Here is a 21,190-nt window from a genome sequence, read left to right as displayed (position 1 = left end):
GTCCTGGTTGGGTGCAAACCATTAAGACGGACTGAATAGCCTAACTAGGACTGGACCAGTTACCCTCTAGAATGGGTCTTTGTCTAGGCCTTGTGACCACTTTTTTTTTGTCGTCAAATACGATGAAAGATCTATAGCGAGAACGGTAAAAATATTGGCTATCAAGAACAAGACAAAAAACCAGAAGAAGGAAAAAAAAAAAAAAAAAAATTACAGGTCCACTCAATCGAACATTCCCATTAGCTTATAGCTATGATACCAAGAAAATAATAGTGAAAGAAAAATAAAATGGAAATAGAAATAAAAGAAATAAAGACAAGATTTTACGTAATTCGATCTATGACTTATTTTTACATAATAAAACCTTATGAGTTATATTATGTTCTATTGCTCTTATTCAATTTATTAGTTTATAATACGAAGAGTCTCGATTTATAGTCCCGTAATATATTACCATTACGAAATAGCCAATATTTTAACTAAACCTTTGGTTTCTACTAAATTCAGTTGTTTGCGGCCAATCTCAACCTACATCGGGGAGTATTGAAGCCCAACCACTTGATCCTCATCACCAAACCAATAAGCAATTATCAATCTTTTATATATATATATGAGGACTCTTTGGTCACTTTCATGTAGAAAACTTTTTACTTTTTTCTCCTACACCTTCTAATTTCTTGTTTTCTTTTCTAAATTCGAGCATCGTTTTCTTGGGCACGTTTTCTTATTTATTTATTTTGGAAAATGAAAAACAATGTCCTGAAATGTGTAGTCAAATATGTCATATTTTTATGTCAAGTAAAACATGTTTTAGAGAACATTTTCTTTCATCTGTTTGATGCAAATCAGCTCATGATTAAAAGAAGAAACACGTTTTGGAATTTTCCCCATTTGATGCAATTTAATAATGCAAATCAGCTCATATTTCGTTTTCAAGGAATTATTCAAATGACTAGCGGAGTTGACAGGTTTTATCCATTTGAATTTTACAGTACATTGCTTTCCTTTATTGGTTTTGTTTTTTATAGTGCATTTAGTATTGTGATTTTATAAACAAAAAGTGTGATTTTAAATTAAATTGCAAAAAAATTGATTATTTGGAATTGCATTTTTAAAAAAATTGCGATTTGAAAACCTAGAAAATTTGGGTTTTGAAATCGCAGTTAAGAAGGTATTTTTTTTGAAAGTTCACAATTTTAAAGGCTAAACTGTGATTTTAAATGCCAAATTGCAATTTTATCAAACATGTAACCGGGTTTTAAAAAATCACGTTTTTAAATCGCACGTTTTCAAATCACTATTTTTAAATTGTACTCTTTGAAGTCACAAACCCAAACAAACCCTAATCTTACGAAATCAACATTTAAATAGTTAGAAGTTCATAATTCCTTTACTTTTTTTCCTTTTTTGCTAAGTATGGGCCCTTAGTTAATGTAAAAATTGGACTGTTTTATTACATAAATTCGTCAATTAACATTTTAGTGATATAGACGTAGTAACCAAGTATGGGCCCTCGGTCTTGTTTGGTAACGGTTGTGAAAACACATTTTTGTATTTAAATTTAAAAATTAAAATAAAAAAGCACTTTTCAAAGGTAGATCCTTCCCAAATAACATTTTTCTTTTCAATCTTTATATCAATTTAAAACATTTTTTTTTTTCGAACTAAAAAAAATAAAAAAAAACTTTTCAAACCATTATCAATCGTGCCCTTTGAAATTACTACCTAAAATTGTCCCTTCAATTTTCATTCTCTACAATTAATCAACTATAAATAGACCATACACCTCAACTAGGACTGGACAAAAACCCGCCCAACCCGCAAACCCGCCCCGTGCGGGTTTAGTGTTTATTTTTGCGGGTTCGGGTTGGGAATATCCAACCCATATGGGTCGGTGCGGGTTTTAGATTTACTAATATTTCCTATGCAGGTACCTGCCCCGATCCACTCCTAAAACACATAAAAATTAAAAAAAAAAAAAAAAAAAAAAAAAAACCTAGACTTAAGAGACCCATTCGGCTTTCTCTCTTTCACCTAGCACTCAAGAGTCAAGTCCTCAACACAGTTGTCAGTTGCACCGCATGAGTGCACGACCACACCTCTCGTCCTCTCTATCTCATCTCCCATCGGACCCATCTCACTCCCCGCACCACACAACCGTCGACCGCACCTCTCGGCTCTCGATCTCCCATCGGACCCATCTCACTCTCGACTCTCGCCTCTCTCACTCTCACTCTCACCTCTAACCTCTCGATCGTAGAATGGTACTCTCTCTCTCTCTCTCTTTTTTTTTCTGTTTGGTTCTTGGGAAAGATGAAATGAAAGGAAAGAAAGAAATATTCTCCAATGATTTCTCTTTTCTGTTTGGCCAATAAACCCGACTCGACCTGCAAACCTGCACATTTTTAACTCGCACCGCAAATACCCGACCCGCGCGACTCTTGGTCATTGGGCTCGGGTGGCAGGTTGGAAAATCCCAAACCCGCAAGGTGCAGGGCGGGTGGAAAAAAAACCCAATACCTGTCACACCCCGACCTGTGCCCAACCCTAGCCTCAATAATATTCCACATTTAAGAGTAGTCATTAATACAAGGTTGGTTGATTTTTCCAATTTTATCTAAGAAACTCTAGTTTAACTTTAAATAGGCATGTCACACTTTCTCTATTTGCCCAATCAATAATACATAATGAGAAATAGAGAATATTAAAACATGGTTGCTTCAAAGGTTCCTTTTATCACATGACAGAATATATATATAACCAAGCAAGGTCACATGGATGTTGACCTTTTATTTTAATTTGTTTTGTTAAATTATTAATTTAAATAACTAAATTTACAATTTCTTTTTAGTTTAAGTTTCTAGATAAGTGTCGATTTAACATTGTTGCAGCCTCACTAAAATTATTTTGGTGAGGCAATTGAATAAAAGTGACCAAAATCCTCTATTTTCAATCTCATTATTTTAACCCAAAATAATACTATTCACTCACCAAATGAATAAGAAATAATATAACGTTTCTCTCTCCTCCCATATTCTTTAAAAAAGTAATATATATATATATATATATATATATATATATGAAGTATTTGAAAAAGAATATTTAAATGGAAGAGCGAAAGTTAGTTAAAACAGAACAAAATATACTTTTGGTTATTTTGGTGAGTAAAATTTCATGAGGCTGTTAAGAATGCTCTAACAGAGGTATTGACACTGTAATGGCACTAAGAGTGTATTATTTGACACCGTAAGTTCATAGAATAAAAATGTGATTTTAAACTGAATTATAAAATATGTATTAACTGGGAATGCATTTTTAAAATAATTACACGATTTTAAAGGTTAAATTACAATTTTACTAAGAGTTCGTTTGGTATTGTGGTTTTAATGTGCGATTTTAAAATTTGCGTTTTTGAAATATTTACTTTTTAAAATTGCAAAGACGTTTAGTAAAACATGTTTAAAAATATTTTTTTTATCAAATATTTGTTATGCGAAATCATGATTTTGGTTTAAATTCACACCTTGTCAAATAAGCACTCCCTAACATGCTTATAAAAATCGCAGATTCTTTTTTTCCTATTTTAAATCGTAATGTCAAACGCTTTAGTTTTTGTTTTTTTGATATGTCTACATAAGAGGGTAAGGAGAAATTCAAACTAATGACCTTTATTTCATAAGTCATAGTTTGCAGCTGATTGAGCTATCCCCTGAGAACAAACACCTTAAGTTTTAAAATATTTTTTAAAAATATAGATTATTCTTACGAAATCCTAATAACGCACCATAAATACTTAAATGCATTTTTTAAATACCCATTTTAAAATCGCAAATTGAGACGAAAATAAACCAAATACGTCAGGCTCCAATGGGTGACGTCAAAATGACGGCACCAGAGGTTCCATCCCTCCAATCGCATGCGGCTCGCATTGTCAACCATCGTCAACGACCTTGCAATTTAGGTGAAAAACGTTCGTCCACATCTGACCGTTGCTTTTTCGAACGTGCAACGATCCGACGGACAGGAAATCACAGCCGCAATTGTTGAAAAAACACCAGCGTCCTCGTCCTGATCTAGTACGTAAAACTTCCACATAACGACGTGTCAGCAAATTCTGTCGTTGTTCATAAAAAAATCTCACGCTCTCCTCTTGTTCAAGACAAGTAACTGTACCCTAATCTCACTCCTAGTCTTTCAATTATTTTTCTTCTTCATTATTTCTGTTTGGAAGCTCGGAAACTTTTGTTGCTTTCTGGGTACCACTCTCCCTTTTGGTTGCTTTCTTCTCGGGCATCATTTCGAAGATTGTCTCCAGCTTGCCATAATTGTACGGCAAGTACTCTGGTAACTCACGCCAATTATCTTCTTCTACTGAATATATCTGCCTTTTGTTGTTAAGTTTGTGAAATTCGATATATGGGTTGTGGATATTTCGGTGATTTGTGATCTGGGTTTGTTGATAATCCTGCAAAGTTTTATTTTTTTATGTTCATTTTTGGGTGGGAATATCTTTATTGGGTGCAAGGTATGGACTTTTTGCTCTGTGATTTCAAAATTTCAATTGGGTTGTTTGATCTCTGCTTGACTTGGGTTTTTGACCTCATGATTGTAGGACTAGCAATTGGTGGAGAAGTGAGTTGAAAATTTGTTCACTGTTCAAGCCTACCAGGTCTGAAATCAAAGCTTTTTTTCTTTTTTGTACCCTTTTCTCCCATTTTTTCTGTTCTTCTCTGCTAGCTAGCTACCAGGAATTGTTCAGTTACTGATATAAAAAGCATGGCTTGAATTGCCTGGCTGTGATACAGATTGAATGGAATCAAGCCTTAGCAAGCAAAATGGCTGCAGGGACTGAATACCCACCTCCTCTTTCCAATTCAGAAGAAGGTTACGGAAAGGGGGATGTCAGCATATCAACAGATGATAAGTCGGAAACTGTTGAGAGCATGGAAGTACTGAACATGGGAAAACCTCCTCGGCATCTCTCGCCATTATGTCATAGTGTGAGCTCGGCTCAGTTGGCATCTACTACTGATTTGGTAAGAAAATCTGTGTTTACAGATGGCAGCTAAGATAATTGCATTGTCCATCTTTTTTTTCTTTTTTCTTTTTTTTTTAATGTCTCTGCATTTATTTTATTGCCTTTCAACTCCTTTGCTTAGGAATTGGATATTGGGATTGTTAGCACAAACTCACGATCAGATCATAATGCCAAGTTTGCACCTGTTTTTCGTTCTGGAAGCTGCTCGGAGATTGGACCCAAACCATATATGGAGGATGAGCACATCTGTATAGATGATCTTCAGGAACATCTAGGTGCAACTGCAGACTTTCCTGCACCTGGAGCTTTCTATGGGGTCTGTAATTTAATCGCTGGCGTCATAGTTTTTGAATTATAATTCTAGATTGTTGATGCTTTAAATCAATGATTAGAATGGTGGTGGCTGAACAATTGCAATATTAGCATGCCATAATTTATGTGACCGATCATTATTGTCCTTCCGCAGGTGTTTGATGGGCATGGGGGTATAGATGCAGCTTTGTTTATCAGAGAGAACATTCTTCAATTTATTATTGAGGACTCTCATTTCCCCATTTGTGTGAAGAAGGCCATTCAGAGTGCTTTTCTGAAAGCTGACCATGCATTTGCTGATGCTGCTTCTCTTGATAGTTCCTCTGGCACCACCGCCCTGACTGCCCTTATTTTTGGAAGGTAATTGATGTTTCTAGTCCGAACTTGCTGTTTTTGGCCTTTTTCTTTTTCTATAAAACTTACTTTCTTGAAATGCATTACTCTTGTTTGAATTTGATGTTACCACAAAATTAAAAATGATTTTCAGACGGTTGTTAGGTAGTTCTGTGAAGTACATACTACTAATCCGGTTGACTTTAATTTTATCTGTGCACTATCCTCAAGGCTTAGAATACATGTCCCCAGGGAATAATAATTGATCAATTGGTAATGAAAAGATATTGAAGCCCATATGTGGAGGAAAATGACTATTGTATATAATAAGGTGGAGTTCATAAATATCAAACTTACATTTTAACTCTTTGCATGTTCAGGTACAAACCTTTCTTCACTAAACCTTAGGATAAAACTTATCTTGCCAATTAACAACATTTGCTGGTTGGAGGCTACCAATGTTGCTTTCATCTATGAATGTACTCATTTATGGGTTTTCTAGTTCCTGAAACTTGGTTGGGAACTTTTTTTTTTTTCTCCTTTGGGTCGGGTTGGCAAATCTTATCATCCAATGCAAAGATATGGGCACAGCATAACTTTGTAATTTTAAAGCTGGAACATTGGAGTACCTCGGATGTCTTCCTCCCAGACGTCTTCCTCTAAGGCTAGGGAGTTCAGATGATCTGCCCAAAAGTTAAAGAACACAGAATGTTTCCTAACCTTGGAAAGGTTCAAGAGCTTGACAATCGAAAAGCCTTGGATCCTGGAAAAAGGTTCTCCCAATTATTAGTATTAACCAGAATCCTGTCAAGCTTCCTCAAAATGGGGTCTTGGTCCCTCCTGTTTGACCAAGTGAAGAGCTGGCCACAAAACTGGAGATCAAATAAACCCAACCTGCTGTGGAAGATGGTAGAATTAAACTTGTTACAGAAAGAATTTGACCATTTAACGTAGGCATCTCTCTGTATACAATGTCTGTTGGGTTTAGCTTCAAAATACGTTTTATCTTTATTTATTTTACGTCCCGATGGATGAAGCCGCTTTTGTTTGACATATGATCTCTCCTGCCAGGATGATGCTAATTGCCAATGCAGGGGACTGTCGAGCTGTGTTGGGGAAACGAGGTAGGGCGATTGAGCTATCCATAGACCATAAACCTGATTGCTCCTCTGAGAGACTAAGAATCGAGAAACTTGGTGGTGTCGTATATGATGGCTACCTTAACGGTCAATTATCAGTGGCACGTGCCCTCGGAGATTGGCACATGAAATGTCCCGAGGGCTCATCCTGTCCCTTGAGTGCAGAACCAGAGCTTCGGGAGATGCTTCTGAGTGAGGAAGATGAATTCTTGATACTAGGCTGTGATGGCCTGTGGGATGTGATGAGCAGCCAGTGTGCAGTTACAATTGCACGGAAGGAGTTAATGCTTCACAATGATCCTGAGAGATGCTCAAGGGAGCTGGTTAGGGAGGCACTCAAGCGCAATACATGCGACAACCTGACTGTTGTTATTGTATGCTTCTCTCCGGACCCACCGCCACGGCTTGCGATCCCAAAATTGCAGTTCAAGAGGTGTATATCAGCAGAAGGTCTGGATCTTCTCCAAGAGGTATTGGGCAGTAATGTTTGATTAGATTGGATGCTTAATAGGCCTATTGGAATAATGTGCTATGAACTCCTGACTATCGCTTGCATTTGATGTTGCTAAGACGTAGCATGAAAACATTTGAGTAGAAATTTACTCTGCGTATGTGATTAGGATTTACTAGACGAGGAAATCATGTTTCGTATTGAAACTTCATGGACTGTTTCCCCCAGATACCTGAAAAACATTCTAGTGTCTTCACAAATATTGTAGTGGATGCAGTTTCAGAATGCTTTAAATAAAATCTTGTTCATTCTCGTTGATGGCTACTGGGTTTGGCAGACTTATGCCATGCCAAAAGCACCCTTACTGCGATTAAAATCATATTTTAACGTCTTTAGGTTGTTTGCTGATAAGTGGCACATAAATAAAGCACGATTCCCTCCTCACTCGAAGGGGGGAGTGGAGGGGGTAGAGCCGAAGAAGGGTTGACCACACCCGTGGGTTTGGCTTGCACAGTCACCTCGTCTATTATGAGGTGGTTCTGCAAGTCACCTATTGTTGAAGGTCGAGGGGTGACTGCACGAAGGGACCCTATCAAGAGTGGGTCTCCCTCTACTGTGGGTTAACTGGGCAAGCCACCTTCCTGTTCGTTGGCTCGATTTTTAAACCCTAATTATTTGCATTTAGATCATAAATAAATTATTCTTACTTTGGATGAACCAATCGTACATCATAGTTTCTCATCCTTTACACTGACATTGGCCAACCAAAAGGATTATCAACTGCATGTTCAAGAACCTAGCTTCAAACAATCCTCTTTCACCCAGTCCCTTGGGAAGACCTCTCTCACGCAAGCTACAACCAATCCCACAACAGATTGCCCATACCGAGGTGCTAAACACAATTACATTTCACGTTTTTTCAAATAAACACCTACCAGTGGATTACCTAAAGGAGAATAATTTGTTTATTACCTATTTTGGCTGTGATCACTTCATCTCAAAGAAATTGCAGATTACACTTGAAAGAAATAGATAATTGGCTGAAGAGCAGGTCAAAACCTGCTACAGTGTACACCTAACAAAATTAGGCCTATAAAATTCCCAACCCCTTCGTACAAAAAGAAGAGCCTAACCCAAAAAGAAAAAAAACGGTGACTCAAATAGAATGAAGGTGTACACATGCACAGAGAAAAACTGCATCTGGTTCATGAACTCTCTACTTGTAGTTTTGCAGAACTATGACCGTGTTCATCAGATATATTTGTAGTCTCATTCTTTTCCTTGGTCTCATCATATTTAAAAGTCCAACCAGCAAAATCGGACTCCGAGAACAAAGAGGTGGGAGCAACTTTATGGAATGCTACTGGCACCTGTTTTACCCTTCGCCTAATCTGCAATAAAGAAAGAGCAGCTCTGAGAGAACTTTAATGCACAAAAGGAACATGTTTTAATATCCAAAAAGTTGAACAAAAGCTTCAGCAATTATAGTCGTCGCATTTAATTGTCCCAGAGAAGTAATACTGAAGCAACCCTCAGTTAAAGGCTTAAAGCTCCAAAGATAGTAGCGTAAAGATGCATCTAGATAGAGGCTATTCAAATTTGAAGGCATATTGACCAGGACTCAAGTACCACTTATGCGCCAATCAAAGCTAAAGGGATCTCATGACTGATCCGATGGGGTAAAAAGCAGCATTGTTTTACTTCATAACGAGCCGTTCCCCTTCTCACGGGTCCAATTGCTTATATATATATAATTTAAGTTTTCCAAGGATAAACAGAAATGAGCATATTACCTCATCCCCAAAAATTGTCGCATACGAACCCGAACTGAAATCTTCAACTGTTATTTCAGTTGTTTTAGCTCTGACAGTCAAATCGTTCTCAAGTGACAAAATAAACCTAGCATCGTAAGAAAAAAAAAAGAAAAAAAGAAAAAGAAAAAGAAAAGAGATTACCAGACTACAATCACAAATGAATATACATGCAAATGTACCACATACATGCAAATATGCTAGTGTAATGTACCTTGAAACAGGAGGGCAGTAATGGTGACGGAGGGTATCAACTTCCCAAAGCGAACTTCCTGTTCAAACAATATTCATCAAGATGTGAAGTTAATTTAAAAAGTAACCCCACAACTCAGAGATATATATACATTTGTGTTTTTCAATGTGTGCAAGTAGAGGAGTGCTACACATCTCAAATTTGTTTCCCAAAAGTTGGCTCTCAAATGATGTGTTACCATATCATAAGATTTATTATTTTGAGAAGTGAGTCACCAACTCATGAGATAATGACACATGATTTGGGAATCAAATTTTGGAAAACATATTTGGGATGTGTGGCATTTCTCGTGCAAGTATATCAATAAATGAGATCAAGCAATGTAAACAGTAGAGAAGACTTAGGAGACGTTAATGTGCATGGAAGAAGTCAGCTTTGTGATATTAACATTAATGGCATACATGATATACAGGGATCGGTCAGTATATATATCGATTACAATAGTATATCTCCTAACTCATTAGGTTAAACCTGACGGTACTAAAAAATGGAGGCAAAAAGAGATTTGAGCCTTCTAAACCAAACCAAAAAAAAATTGTAGAAAAGTCATGACCTATAATTTTGTGTAGATCTATTTCTTGACGCCACATAACTTGGTAGCATTTAGAGGATTATTTAATGAGAACAAGTTTTCATGGACTTTCTGGAGCTAACAGATAGATGATAGCCCAAATGCTCGGCTAAATAACAGAGCTTAATCTCCAAATTTAGATTATAACTTTTGATCTAGGGGGAGTTGTGAGGCCCATAACTTGTCAAAATAAAACTCTTGAAGAGGAAGTATGACATCCTCAAAGATGAACACTTTACAGCCCATTTTTGGCCTCAAAATCCCCAGATTTTGCATGTTTTCAGGTGATTTTTATGCCTTATATTTTCACTTCAGTCATTTTTAGTTGTCTTCATTTCACCATTTTTGTTAGTTGGAGGGATCCTATGTAATTTTTCCTTCATTTCAGTCTCTAGAATTTTCTATTGTTGCAGGATTGGGGTGTCCAATCCCTATAAATATACATTTTTGAGCTCCTAGCCAATATCAATAAGATTTCAGTCTTTGCCTCTCTCATCTGGTGTGCCAAATTTTCAAATTGTAGACTAAAGGTGTTGATAGGGTTTAATCGTGTATAAATTCATCTTCTGCAATCACATTCATCCAAATATGTGGTTGATTTATTGATTCAATGAAAATTATGGGTTCCCTGAAAGGTCATAAGAGCGTGCAACTGTAATAGAAGTGCGTGCAGAGTGAGGTGATGGATAAATCACTCCATAAATCAATTTCCACAATTACATGGGTAATAAATGGGCCAAAGTTTAAAGAGGAATTGAGAAAGATTCAAGAAGATACTTACTCATAGCATTGGACTTTATGGGATTACTTTCCTCATTGTTAAACTGATCCATGCCTGGTTTCCTGCTGGACATATCTGAGCCAGTTCCAGAATCAACTTTTTCTGCATTTGAATTATCTTTTGCTGTTTCAGCACCATCTTCCTGCACAAACTTCACTAATTCATTCCCTTTTTACAGAAAGCATGAAAAGGATTAACAAATTATTTAAAGAAACCTTCAGATAGTTTGATAAACAGTAAGAGCAGTAGAACTTGCAATCAAGATGCTGTTTAGAGAATCAGAGGAAACAGGGTCAAATCCAAGTAGTCCCAAAAGTTTAGAAAGCGAAATTTGGTGAACTTTTTTCGGTTTTCTCAATTGGATTGGACATACTGGTCCAATCAATCCAGTGTTACTAAAGTAACAGATATTAAAATTGTCGTAAAGTTAGTACATACTTACTGCCCACACAACCAGCACCTAATACCACTCCAAGAATAGTAATCAGATCTGCTTTATATGAAGCATAATGCAGTATCCAAAACTTCTGAAATTTCATTCCATAGTTTTAATCTTATCCTTTTACCTGTGATGCCAAAGTCTATTTCTTATCCAACTTATGTGTTACCAACTCTTGTCAACTTCAGGAACAAAAGTTACAATTTAGCAGAAAAATAAAACATGGGACTACAAACAGTTACGCCAAGTCTCCATCCAAAATAATTGCAAATATATAGGAGGCAAATAATATGACCTGGCCTAATTTAATTGTCAGAGGAAAAGTACATGTCTCACCTCTAATTTTTCACTCAATCAGAAATGGCAATTCTATCAGCATATTTAAGCCATAATGTTTATATTCTAAAACCGAGCATCATTTCCTCCATAACCCCAAATTCTAACAGAAGACACAACTCTATGGATTCTCTCATGATTGGGGATCACATCACTTCCAATCCGACTGAGATTAGTGAGCATGTAGTCGAGTTCTATAAAAAACTCTTCTCGGAGCAATGTCATTGGAGGCCCGTGGTAGAGGGTATTTCATTTGATTCCATTTCGGAGGCGGAGGCTAGTTGGTTGGAGAGAGACTTCGAAGAGGACGAGGTTAGAAAGGTAGTGTTTAAAATGAATGGTAATAAGGCGTCGGGCCCTGATGGGTTTACTATGGCCTTTTTTCAAGCTTGTTGGGAGGTGGTGAGGGAGGATGTTATGAAGGTGTTTAGTGCATTTCATGCAGGAGGGATGTTTGAGAAGAGCCTCAATGCTTCGTTCATTTCACTTATTCCGAAGGTTCCCGGTGCTACCAATCTTAAAGACTTTCGGCCTATTAGCCTTGTGGGAGGTATTTACAAAATCATAGCTAAAGTCTTAGCAAATAGATTGAAGGTAGTTCTGGATAAGATTATCTCTCAGTCTCAAAGCGCCTTCATCAAGGGGAGGCAGATTCTAGATCCGATCTTGATTTCCAATGAATGTCTTGATAGTCGGTTGCGATCTGGGGAGCCAGGGATTATTTGCAAAATGGATTTGGAGAAAGCTTATGATCATGTGAATTGGGGCTTCTTGTTATATTTGCTCAAGAGGTGTGGATTTGGTGGGATTTGGTGCTCTTGGATAGAACATTGCATTTCTTCGGTGCGGTTCTCGATTCTGATCAATGGTTCTCCTAATGGCTTTTTTAGCAGTTCTCGGGGTTTAAGACAAGGGGATCCCTTGTCTCCTCTGCTGTTTGTGTTTGTGATGGAAGCTCTAAGTAGGATGATTTCGGCGGCAGTCAATGGGGGACTATTAGAGGGGTTTCAGGTTGGTAATATTACTCTTTCACACCTTTTGTTTGCGGACGATACGTTGATTTTTTGCAATGCTAGGCCCACCCAGCTACGATATTTGCGGAGTTTGTTTTTGCTGTTTGAAGCTGCTTCCGGTTTGAAAGTTAATTTGGCAAAGTCAGTGTTAATTCCAGTGGGGAAGGTGGAGCAAGTGGACAGGTTAGCCGGTGTTCTAGGGTGTGGGGTTGCTTCTTTGCCAGTAAAGTATCTTGGTCTGCCGCTGGGGGCCTCTTGTAAGGCTAAACATATTTGGGATGGAGTCATAGAAAAGATAGAACGTCGGCTGGCTGGATGGAAAAGGTCCTATTTGTCGAAGGGTGGAAGAGTCACGCTTATCAAGAGCACTCTCGCCAACTTGCCTACCTACTTTTTGTCTCTTTTCCCTATCCCGGTGAGTGTTGCTAAGCGAATTGAGAAGTTGCAGCGGGATTTTCTATGGGGGGGTCTAGGAGAGGAGTTCAAGTACCACCTGGTGAAGTGGTCGAAGGTTTGTAATCCGATTAAGGAGGGTGGATTGGGTATTAGAAGCCTAATGGTGTTCAATCGCGCCCTTTTAGGGAAATGGCTATGGCGCTATGGAATGGAGAGAGATACTTGGTGGAGGACTGTGGTGGATGCGAAATTTGGAAGCCTTTGGGGAGGGTGGTGCTCTTTGGAGCCGGGAGGAGCGTTGGGGGTGGGGCACATTCAAAAGGTTTACTCGATTTGAGGTAGGGGATGGGACTAGAGTTCGCTTCTGGCATGATCGGTGGTGTGGAGATACGGCTCTCAAGGTAGCTTTTCCAGGCCTATTCAGCATTGCTTGTGCCAAGGACGCCTCAGTTGCGGAGCATTTGGAAGTGTTGGGTGGCTCCAACCAGTGGAATGTTAGTTTCTATAGAGAGGCTCATGATTGGGAGGTGGATGTTATGACCTCTTTTTTTCAGGTGTTACATTCTGCTCAAGTGAGGCAAGGGTGTGAAGATAGGTTGAGGTGGAACCCTTCCAAAAAAGGCCACTTCAAGGTCAAGCTTTTCTACTCTGTACTGGCTGGTTTGGAAGGACGAGGATTCCCATGGAAGAGTGTGTGGCGTACACAAGCTCCTCCGAGGGCGAGTTTTTTTGTGTGGTCGGCGGCTTTGGGAAAAATTTTGACCTTAGACAACCTCAGAAAGCGTCAGGTGATTGTGACGAACAGATGTTGCATGTGCAAGAGGAGTGAGGAGACGGTGGACCATCTTCTTCTTCATTGCGAGGTTGCTTATGCTTTGTGGAATACTTTCTTTGGACGGTTTGGGTTGTCTTGGGTGATGCCGAGACGGGTCTCGGATTTACTCGCCTGTTGGTGGTCTTCGGGGAGGAGGGGGAGTGCCGCAGTTTGGAAAATGGTGCCTATTTGTTTCTTTGGTGTTTATGGAGGGAAAGGAATAGAAGGTGCTTTGAGGATTTGGAAGGGACATGGGAAGACATATTAGCCTCTTGTTTTCATACGTTGTATCTCTGGACCGTGGCACATGTCTTTCCGGTGCCGATTAGTTATGATGATTTTCTTGCTCGTTTTTCCCTTTCTAGTTAGGTGATCCTATTGTATACTCCCAGTGTACTTTGGGGCGCCTTTACGCCTTTTAATAAAACAGATTATTACTTATCAAAAAAAAAAATTTCCTCCATAACCCCAATCATTTTCATTAGTCAATAGATACCAAAAGAGAGCCTATCTTTTCTCTCTAAATATTTCCATCAAGAGCTAATACCATAGATCTACAGTCAATTTGTAGCAGTATCAAGTCTATGAATAATCATAATGTAGACACCAATCTAGTATGCAGCAGTGCGTTAAGCAACAATCATGGAAAAAAAAAATTCATCAAATAGCAATTTATGTAATACACTATATAGAATCATATGTACCACTCATAATAAGCCCAGCACACCCCACTTGCACCAAAATCAAATGGATAATGATAAAATAAATCATGATGGTAAGATTGTAATAGTTACCCGGTGCACCAAACAGTTGATTGAAGGATGTCTTCGTAAAAGATTGTGAATCAGAGCTACAATAACCAACGCTCCTGAAGGAGGAACTGACAGTGATAGCCGACTCAATTTCTTAGCAAAAGCAGCTGCCAAATATGCTGGAAGAAGTGGAGATTTTAAGCAAGAATCAAGAAGCTGCAGAAAATACATTTCAATCAATTAGAAAATAACCAATTGCTCAAAATAAACACACACCAGATCTGTTGTTCCAACTTAATTTTTTAACCCTGCCTAAGTGCATCTTTTTTTGTCTTTGATATTTGTCAGACCAGTCCAGAAACCTCATGTCCATGAGGTATGATATTAAGAAAATGAGCAATTGAAAATATAAAATCTACATTAAAATAAAGAATAATTACCTGCGCTCTTTTTTTAGAATCAAATTAGGACAAATTCTGAGTATATAACACTTCCAAAGTAGCTGAGGCCGGAAATTTTAAGTATAAAAACTCACCCACATATGATAGGAAGCTTAGTTAAATTAATGACAATGTCAATATTCTCTGAAGTTTCATAAAAAAATTTAAATATAATTTTCGCCTCAACACCAAAAGTAGTTCCTTAGATAAAATTATCCTGCACATGACATGTAAATTTATCTGTTGGCTGTAACTATACCACCAAATAAAGGATGCAAATATGCCACCAAATAAAGAAGGATACATAAAACCAAAAGTCAATAGAATTCCAGGTATCACATGAGTGGCTGAATTTATATCATATAGATACTGATAAGTAATTCATATTGTTTTTGGTATCATTGAATTTATGGCTGAATATATGGCATCATATATTCAAATTCACCTTTCATTCACAAACTTTTCCTCAATATTTAGTTCTTTTTCTACTTGTCAAAAAATATTTTTTCCTTTTTTTAAGCCTTGGCTGACAAAAATTTAAACTTCAGACACAATGATGAATTATTTAGCATTACCTGAAAAAACTTTGCCCGGTGCTTTGCCATAAAGGTAGAAGGGACCAATAAAGCGTAAAGCTTTTCATAAAAATTAGGATACTCCAAACCATATTGTGTCATGAGGATGAAAAGGCTGCTAAGAGCCATGACACTGACAACACCACCAATGTCATATGATCTCGTCAAAAAATCACTGCATGTCATCAGGTAATGAATCAGACTTAATTCATCATTTAGAAGAGAGAGATTCAAATAGTAAAGAATAATACTACATTAAATCTAGTGTTTGTAACTTTACCATAACATGATAGGATTATTCAAATAAGGAATAACTGCCTGATGGAGACTAACAAGAACCTGAACATCAAAATGTAAACAGGTCAGAAACAATGGTGTGCATTTAAAACAAGGAAAAGAAAAGGCGAAAAAGCATAACACAAACACACACAATGCAAATCTCAAAAAACAAGTAAACTAATGCCAAGATTAAGGAAAAACAACTCAACTTATAAACTATATTTCATATAAAAACAAAACTCATGCATCCATAGGAGATGAAACTGTCACCTTACTCTCCACCACTTACGTGGGAGAAGATGCCATTTAGTCCAAAGACAATTGGCGCGAGATATGAAATTATATCCAATCATAAACCGTACAGCCACAGTCTTCATTGGTAGGCACAAACTACGACACAAGTACCTATTAGGGTTTGAGCATCCATTTGATTGCCTGGGCATTTGGCTTAAGTCTAACCTCGAGACTACTTATCAAAAAAGTCTAACCTCAAGACTAGTCATAACAAGTCAAGCAGCATTATTTCCATGTATTATGAAGAAAATCAAGATATACAAGAATTATGCTTAAATTTTAATATCATCTTTTGAGGCTTACCTCCTTATATACATCGAGTGGAAGTGGAAACCTAAGAAATGAAATCCATGCTTTTGTAAATTTTAATCCCATCTTTTTGGAAATTTTCGCTGCAGACAACACCTAAACACAATGTTGTAAAAAGAATATATTAAGAAAAAATCAACAGGACACAATATACTTTTTAAGAATACAAATACAATTGAGTATATAGATGAAAAAGTAGAACTATTTAAAATAAAATAAAAGCATCAAACAGCCTGCATTAGTGAATAAACAAAAACTTACATTATTGTCTTGCTTCTCAGTCTGGGGCTGTTTATCTTTTGCTTTTGAATTCCCAGAAACCTCCTTACTATCACTTCCTTTAGATAACAATTCAAATCAGTGAAGGAACAAGCAAACTTAAAACTTAATAGAGACAATAAAAAAATTAAACTTCAAATGTTCAACCAGGGAGTTGCAATGAAATGCTGGCCAACAATCATTTAGTGCGACCGAGAATAGGCCATAAAAACGATTGGCTAGATTGACCCATCCTAATAATGAATATTGTGACTCTTTTTTTGGATAAGTAATAATGAATATCTAAGACATACTAACAGAAAAACGATTGGCTAGATTGACCCATCCTAATAATGAATATTGTGACTCTTTTTTTGGATAAGTAATAATGAATATCTGAGACATACTAACAGAAATCTCTCTCTCTCTCTGATTTTAATATTCCCCTATCCCTGGCCAAAACATACTACGTTCAAAACTTCTCTCTCTCTCTCTCTCTGTGATTTTAATATTCCCCTATCACTGGCCGAAACATACTACGTTCAAAACTTCAAATAGTTTTCACAATTTTCGCCAAACCCATTTGGTCTAATAATGAATATCTAAGACATACTAACAGAAATCTCTCTCTCTCTCTCTCTCTCTCTCTCTCTCACACACACACACTTTGTTCAAGTCTAGGCAAAATACTACCAAGCTAAAAAGCAACCTTACACTTACTGATTTTAATATTCCCCTATCCCTGGCCGAAACATACTAGGTTCAAAACTTCAAAAAGTTTTCACAATTTTCGCCAAACCCATTTGGTCTTCAAAGATTTTGTATTGCATGCCACTTCCTCAACCAAAAATAGAATTTATACTCTCTAACAAATCTAAAGGTGAATCCCACTACTTTATGAAGTTTAATGATGATGCCACTAGAAAACTTTTGGTGTATTTTTCGAAGTACAAATCTGATGTATTTGGTGAGTTCACCAAAAAAACAACAATAAGCTCCAAGAGAAAACCAGCAAGCAATCACCTGATCTGCTCCACATCTCGTAAACAGAGTTTTCATCTGAGCCTTTCAGATGGGGAATGTGTGATAAAATATAATGTACGTTGTGAATAAAAACCTCCAAGCTGCAAGAAAAGTAAACTCTTATCCTATAAATTCAACAGCTATCAAATGGCAACATCAATATACTAGAAAGCATAACTTACTTTGCACATAAGACAATAGCATCCGGTCTAATTTCCATGTATTTCAATTTCTCAAACATACCCAATAGGAAAATTAAGAGAATAACATAGATGAACACATGTTGAATATAAAAAGAATATTAAAGAGTTGAATGTACACTGAAGCATGTAAAGAAACCAGTCACTAACATAACTAACATCGAATTCAAAATAAATTTGCAAAATAAGAAAACTAACCTACAAGAAAGACTTCAAATATTAAATGTCTCTAACATTGCAAATTAGTTATCAAAAAGATGAAACAAGATTTGGCTTACTACTAAAAGGGTTAAATCCAAAATTAAATTGTTCAAGTTTCAAGAATTCATATAGTATCGACTAGAGAGAACAATGTTATAATGAAAAAGAGGTCTGCTAAAAATCCTGATATAGGAGAGACATGGAAGAGTAAGAAAACAAAATTGGTTTTCCTCGGAAAGTGACAATTACAGGGTTAATACTGACCTTGTTCTTGAATGACTCTCATTGTTGCTATCAGCATTCACTTTGGTGTTATCTAGTAAGGAGGAACATTAATTTAAAAAAAAAAAAAGGTAAACGCTATGAACACAGGTAGATGAAGTTAGCAGAATAAGCCTCAAACGGGGAGCATGGCAGGAAAAGTACCAGAGATATTCTTTGACTCCAAAGTTCTAGTAAGTTTTTCCACGCTAATGTAGCTAAAATAACTGCAAGAAGAGGAAATAATAATAATTCAACAAAAATTTCGTTCAAATATAACACGCTTTTGCATTTCTTGCGTAGCCCAGTGCCTAAAAGAAAACACTTAAGAACAGAAAAATAGAGTTAAGATAACTCCTCTAGAATAGCCCGAACATAACAGAACTACATAGGCATAACCGAGATTGCCTCTAATTCTATGTACTACTGAGAATACTTAATCACGGCATCATATCCCATCTAAAAGACGAAATTGACCAAAAATTGGGCGATGATGAAAGTGATCATACCGTACATCAATGTACTGGAAGTACTTCGATGCGAGCAAGTCTATTAAGAAATAAATGGACGTTGTAGAGTGAACCTGCAATAAAAGAATCCGCACACACATTTAATAATCAAACAACAACATAAAACCTCAGAGAAAAGCCAGAGAAATGGTAAAACAAACTTACAATAGAATGTAAAAACTTGTGGTATATAGCAGAGTGAAACCTTCCATTATTTCCCACCTTCACAAACTCCATTATCGTATCCAACACAATCTCCTGTACTCCCATCACCCCCACAAAACACAAATCAGACAAACAAACAAACAACATTTCCAATAAAACCCACCAAAACAAAAGCAAAACCGAATAAAATAAGCCAAATCCCCATTTCAAATTCACAAAAAAGAGACTGACTTTGAGAGTTTCATCGGAGTCCGGCGAAACGGACACCCCTCCCACAAAAAAAAAAAAAAAAAAATCCCCAATAAATTAAATCAAATTCCCATTTCAAATTCACATTAAAGAGACCAACTTTGAGAGTTTCATCGGAGTCCGGAGAGACTGCAAGATCGATGAGGGAGTAGACGAAGAGGTCGAACTTGGAGCGCAGCCAGGTGAGGTAGATGAAGTCAGGGTCGTCCCCGGGGCTCGCTGAGGAGGCCTTGGAAGAAGAAGAGGGAGGGAGGGAAGGGAGGAGAGGGGTAAAAAAGGACTGGAGCGAGAGGAGGGACTCGAGGGCATAGGGAGGAGGTGAGGTTGGGGACACGAAGGAGAGGAGGAGAGGGAGGTTGTTGATATGCGCTCGGGAGGAGAGGAGCTGGTGGCCTAGGGTTTTCAGCTCTGACAGAGACACGCTGTGCTTCGCTTTCTTCTTCCTTGGTTTGTTGTTTGAGACCACGGAAGCCATTGTTGATTGAAGCGAGAGGAAGAGAAAGCCCGTGTTTTAGGTCTTGAGATTTTAGAGAGTAGCAAAAGTGGGGTTTAAGGGAAGGGACTGTTTGGGTGTTAGGGTTTATTCTCTTCTTCTCGGATGGGGATTTGCCTGAACTAGTAAACAAAATCGCTTAGACTATTGTTTGGGTGTAAAATATATAAAGGAAAATTACACTTTAGCCCCCAAGTTTGGGGCAATTTTTAATTCAATCTCCAATGTTTTAATTTTTGCAATGTACCCCCAAACTTCTAAATTTTTGCAATTCAACTAATTTTATTCCAAAATTCTCATATTGCCCCTATTTTTTTTTTTATTTAAAAAAAAAAAATTGGGATGCAAAAATGGCCAGATGGCCAAAGGGGGGGGCCCTGAATTTTTTATAATTTTTTATAAAAAAAAAAAAACAAAAAAACAAAAAATTATGGGCAATATGAGAATTTTGGGATAAAATTGATCGAATTGCAAAAAAAAATTTTGAAATTTGAAGGGGTGCATTACAAAAATTGAAACATTGGAAGTCGAATTGAAAATCACTCCAAACTTTAGGAGGGTAAAATGTATTTTTCCCAATATATAAAATAATTTTAGCAATATATATATATACACACAAGATGGGAAAAGGGAAATTATAAATTCTAAAAAAAGTATCTAACTTTTTATTAGTTCGTTGAAAGTTTGAATATTTTATCTAATTCAAAGTATCTAAAATATTTTCAGTTGTTTAGTTTGTTCTGAAATTATTATTTATCATTATATGAATACAAATTATTTTAGATAAAATTCATCCTTCAAATTCAGCATCATTGGCGAGGGTGTCTAAAAGCAGGGACGGAGCTAGCCTTGAGAATGGGCAGGGCCATGGCTGAAAAAATTTAATGGGCAGGGGCCCATTAGCCAAAAAAAAAAAAAAAAATTAACCATAAAAAAAATTGGTTTTACCTTAAAAAAAAAAATTGTCATTTAGGGCCAGGCCCCCCTTCCTCCGTCCCTGTCTAAAAGCTTATATACACATGTTAATATTGTGAGTAATACTAAAAGTCATTCTCGTGTCACTCTAAAAATGATATGGCTTCTAAAATTTACATTGTGCTTGTAATTGATTATTATTGAATTTAGATCAAACTGTAATTTTAAAAGTCATCACATTCATATAATGACATAAGGAGAACATAAGAGTGACTTCTAGAATTACCCTAATATTGCACTTAAGCCATTTTGAAACTTAGGATTGTAACATTACATTAACCCGATGATAACCTTTTCTCTTTTACATTCAAACTCATATTCGACGTGGAACTTGAAATTGCACTTAAGTCATATGGAACAATTAAGATTGTTACATAATCCGAAATCGAAAATCATATTCTATATTTCGTAACTCCTAAAAGGATTTTGGTTTAAGTGTTGCAAAAAAAAAAAAAAAAAAACTACATGAGACATTCAGTCCTTTTTTTAACCAATTAGATTTAATTTCAAGTTTTCCATC

General features: G+C 36.8%; 2 protein-coding genes across 4 annotated transcripts; one reads left to right on the top strand and one right to left on the bottom strand.

Moving 5' to 3' along the window:
- The first annotated feature begins 4,143 nt into the window (after nucleotides 1-4,143).
- On the top strand, nucleotides 4,144-7,585 carry LOC132167097 (putative protein phosphatase 2C 27). Of its 3 annotated transcripts, none has more exons than XM_059577994.2 (6): nucleotides 4,144-4,327; nucleotides 4,613-4,669; nucleotides 4,806-5,036; nucleotides 5,160-5,354; nucleotides 5,505-5,710; nucleotides 6,755-7,585. In XM_059577994.2, exons 3-6 carry the CDS (start codon nucleotides 4,836-4,838, stop codon nucleotides 7,311-7,313), a joined length of 1,161 nt encoding a protein of 386 aa, XP_059433977.1. In that variant the 5' UTR covers nucleotides 4,144-4,327; nucleotides 4,613-4,669; nucleotides 4,806-4,835; the 3' UTR covers nucleotides 7,314-7,585. The 3 variants fall into 3 exon arrangements, with proteins under 3 accessions (XP_059433977.1, XP_088369971.1, XP_059433976.1); XM_088513845.1 differs by having other exon boundaries at nucleotides 4,144-4,332; XM_059577993.2 differs by having other exon boundaries at nucleotides 4,144-4,344.
- A 626-nt stretch (nucleotides 7,586-8,211) lies between these two features.
- EMB2762 (CCAAT-binding factor) lies at nucleotides 8,212-19,807 on the bottom strand. Its single transcript, XM_059577824.2, has 15 exons — nucleotides 19,303-19,807; nucleotides 18,954-19,046; nucleotides 18,789-18,862; nucleotides 18,445-18,506; nucleotides 18,283-18,334; nucleotides 17,618-17,718; nucleotides 16,598-16,674; nucleotides 16,331-16,432; nucleotides 15,735-15,793; nucleotides 15,455-15,629; nucleotides 14,482-14,655; nucleotides 10,690-10,831; nucleotides 9,299-9,356; nucleotides 9,067-9,172; nucleotides 8,212-8,664 (listed from the first exon to the last, which is right to left on the bottom strand). The coding sequence occupies exons 1-15, from the start codon at nucleotides 19,675-19,677 to the stop codon at nucleotides 8,479-8,481; spliced, it is 1,836 nt and encodes a 611-aa protein (XP_059433807.2). The 5' UTR covers nucleotides 19,678-19,807; the 3' UTR covers nucleotides 8,212-8,478.
- Nucleotides 19,808-21,190: the final 1,383 nt, after the last annotated feature.

The sequence above is a fragment of the Corylus avellana genome, chromosome 2 (genome assembly GCF_965113065.1).
Source record: "Corylus avellana chromosome 2, dhCorAvel1.hap1.2, whole genome shotgun sequence".
Taxonomy (NCBI): Eukaryota; Viridiplantae; Streptophyta; class Magnoliopsida; order Fagales; family Betulaceae; genus Corylus; species Corylus avellana.
The sequence above is the reverse complement of the archived record's forward strand: the minus strand, read 5'-3'. Positions and strand labels throughout refer to the sequence as shown.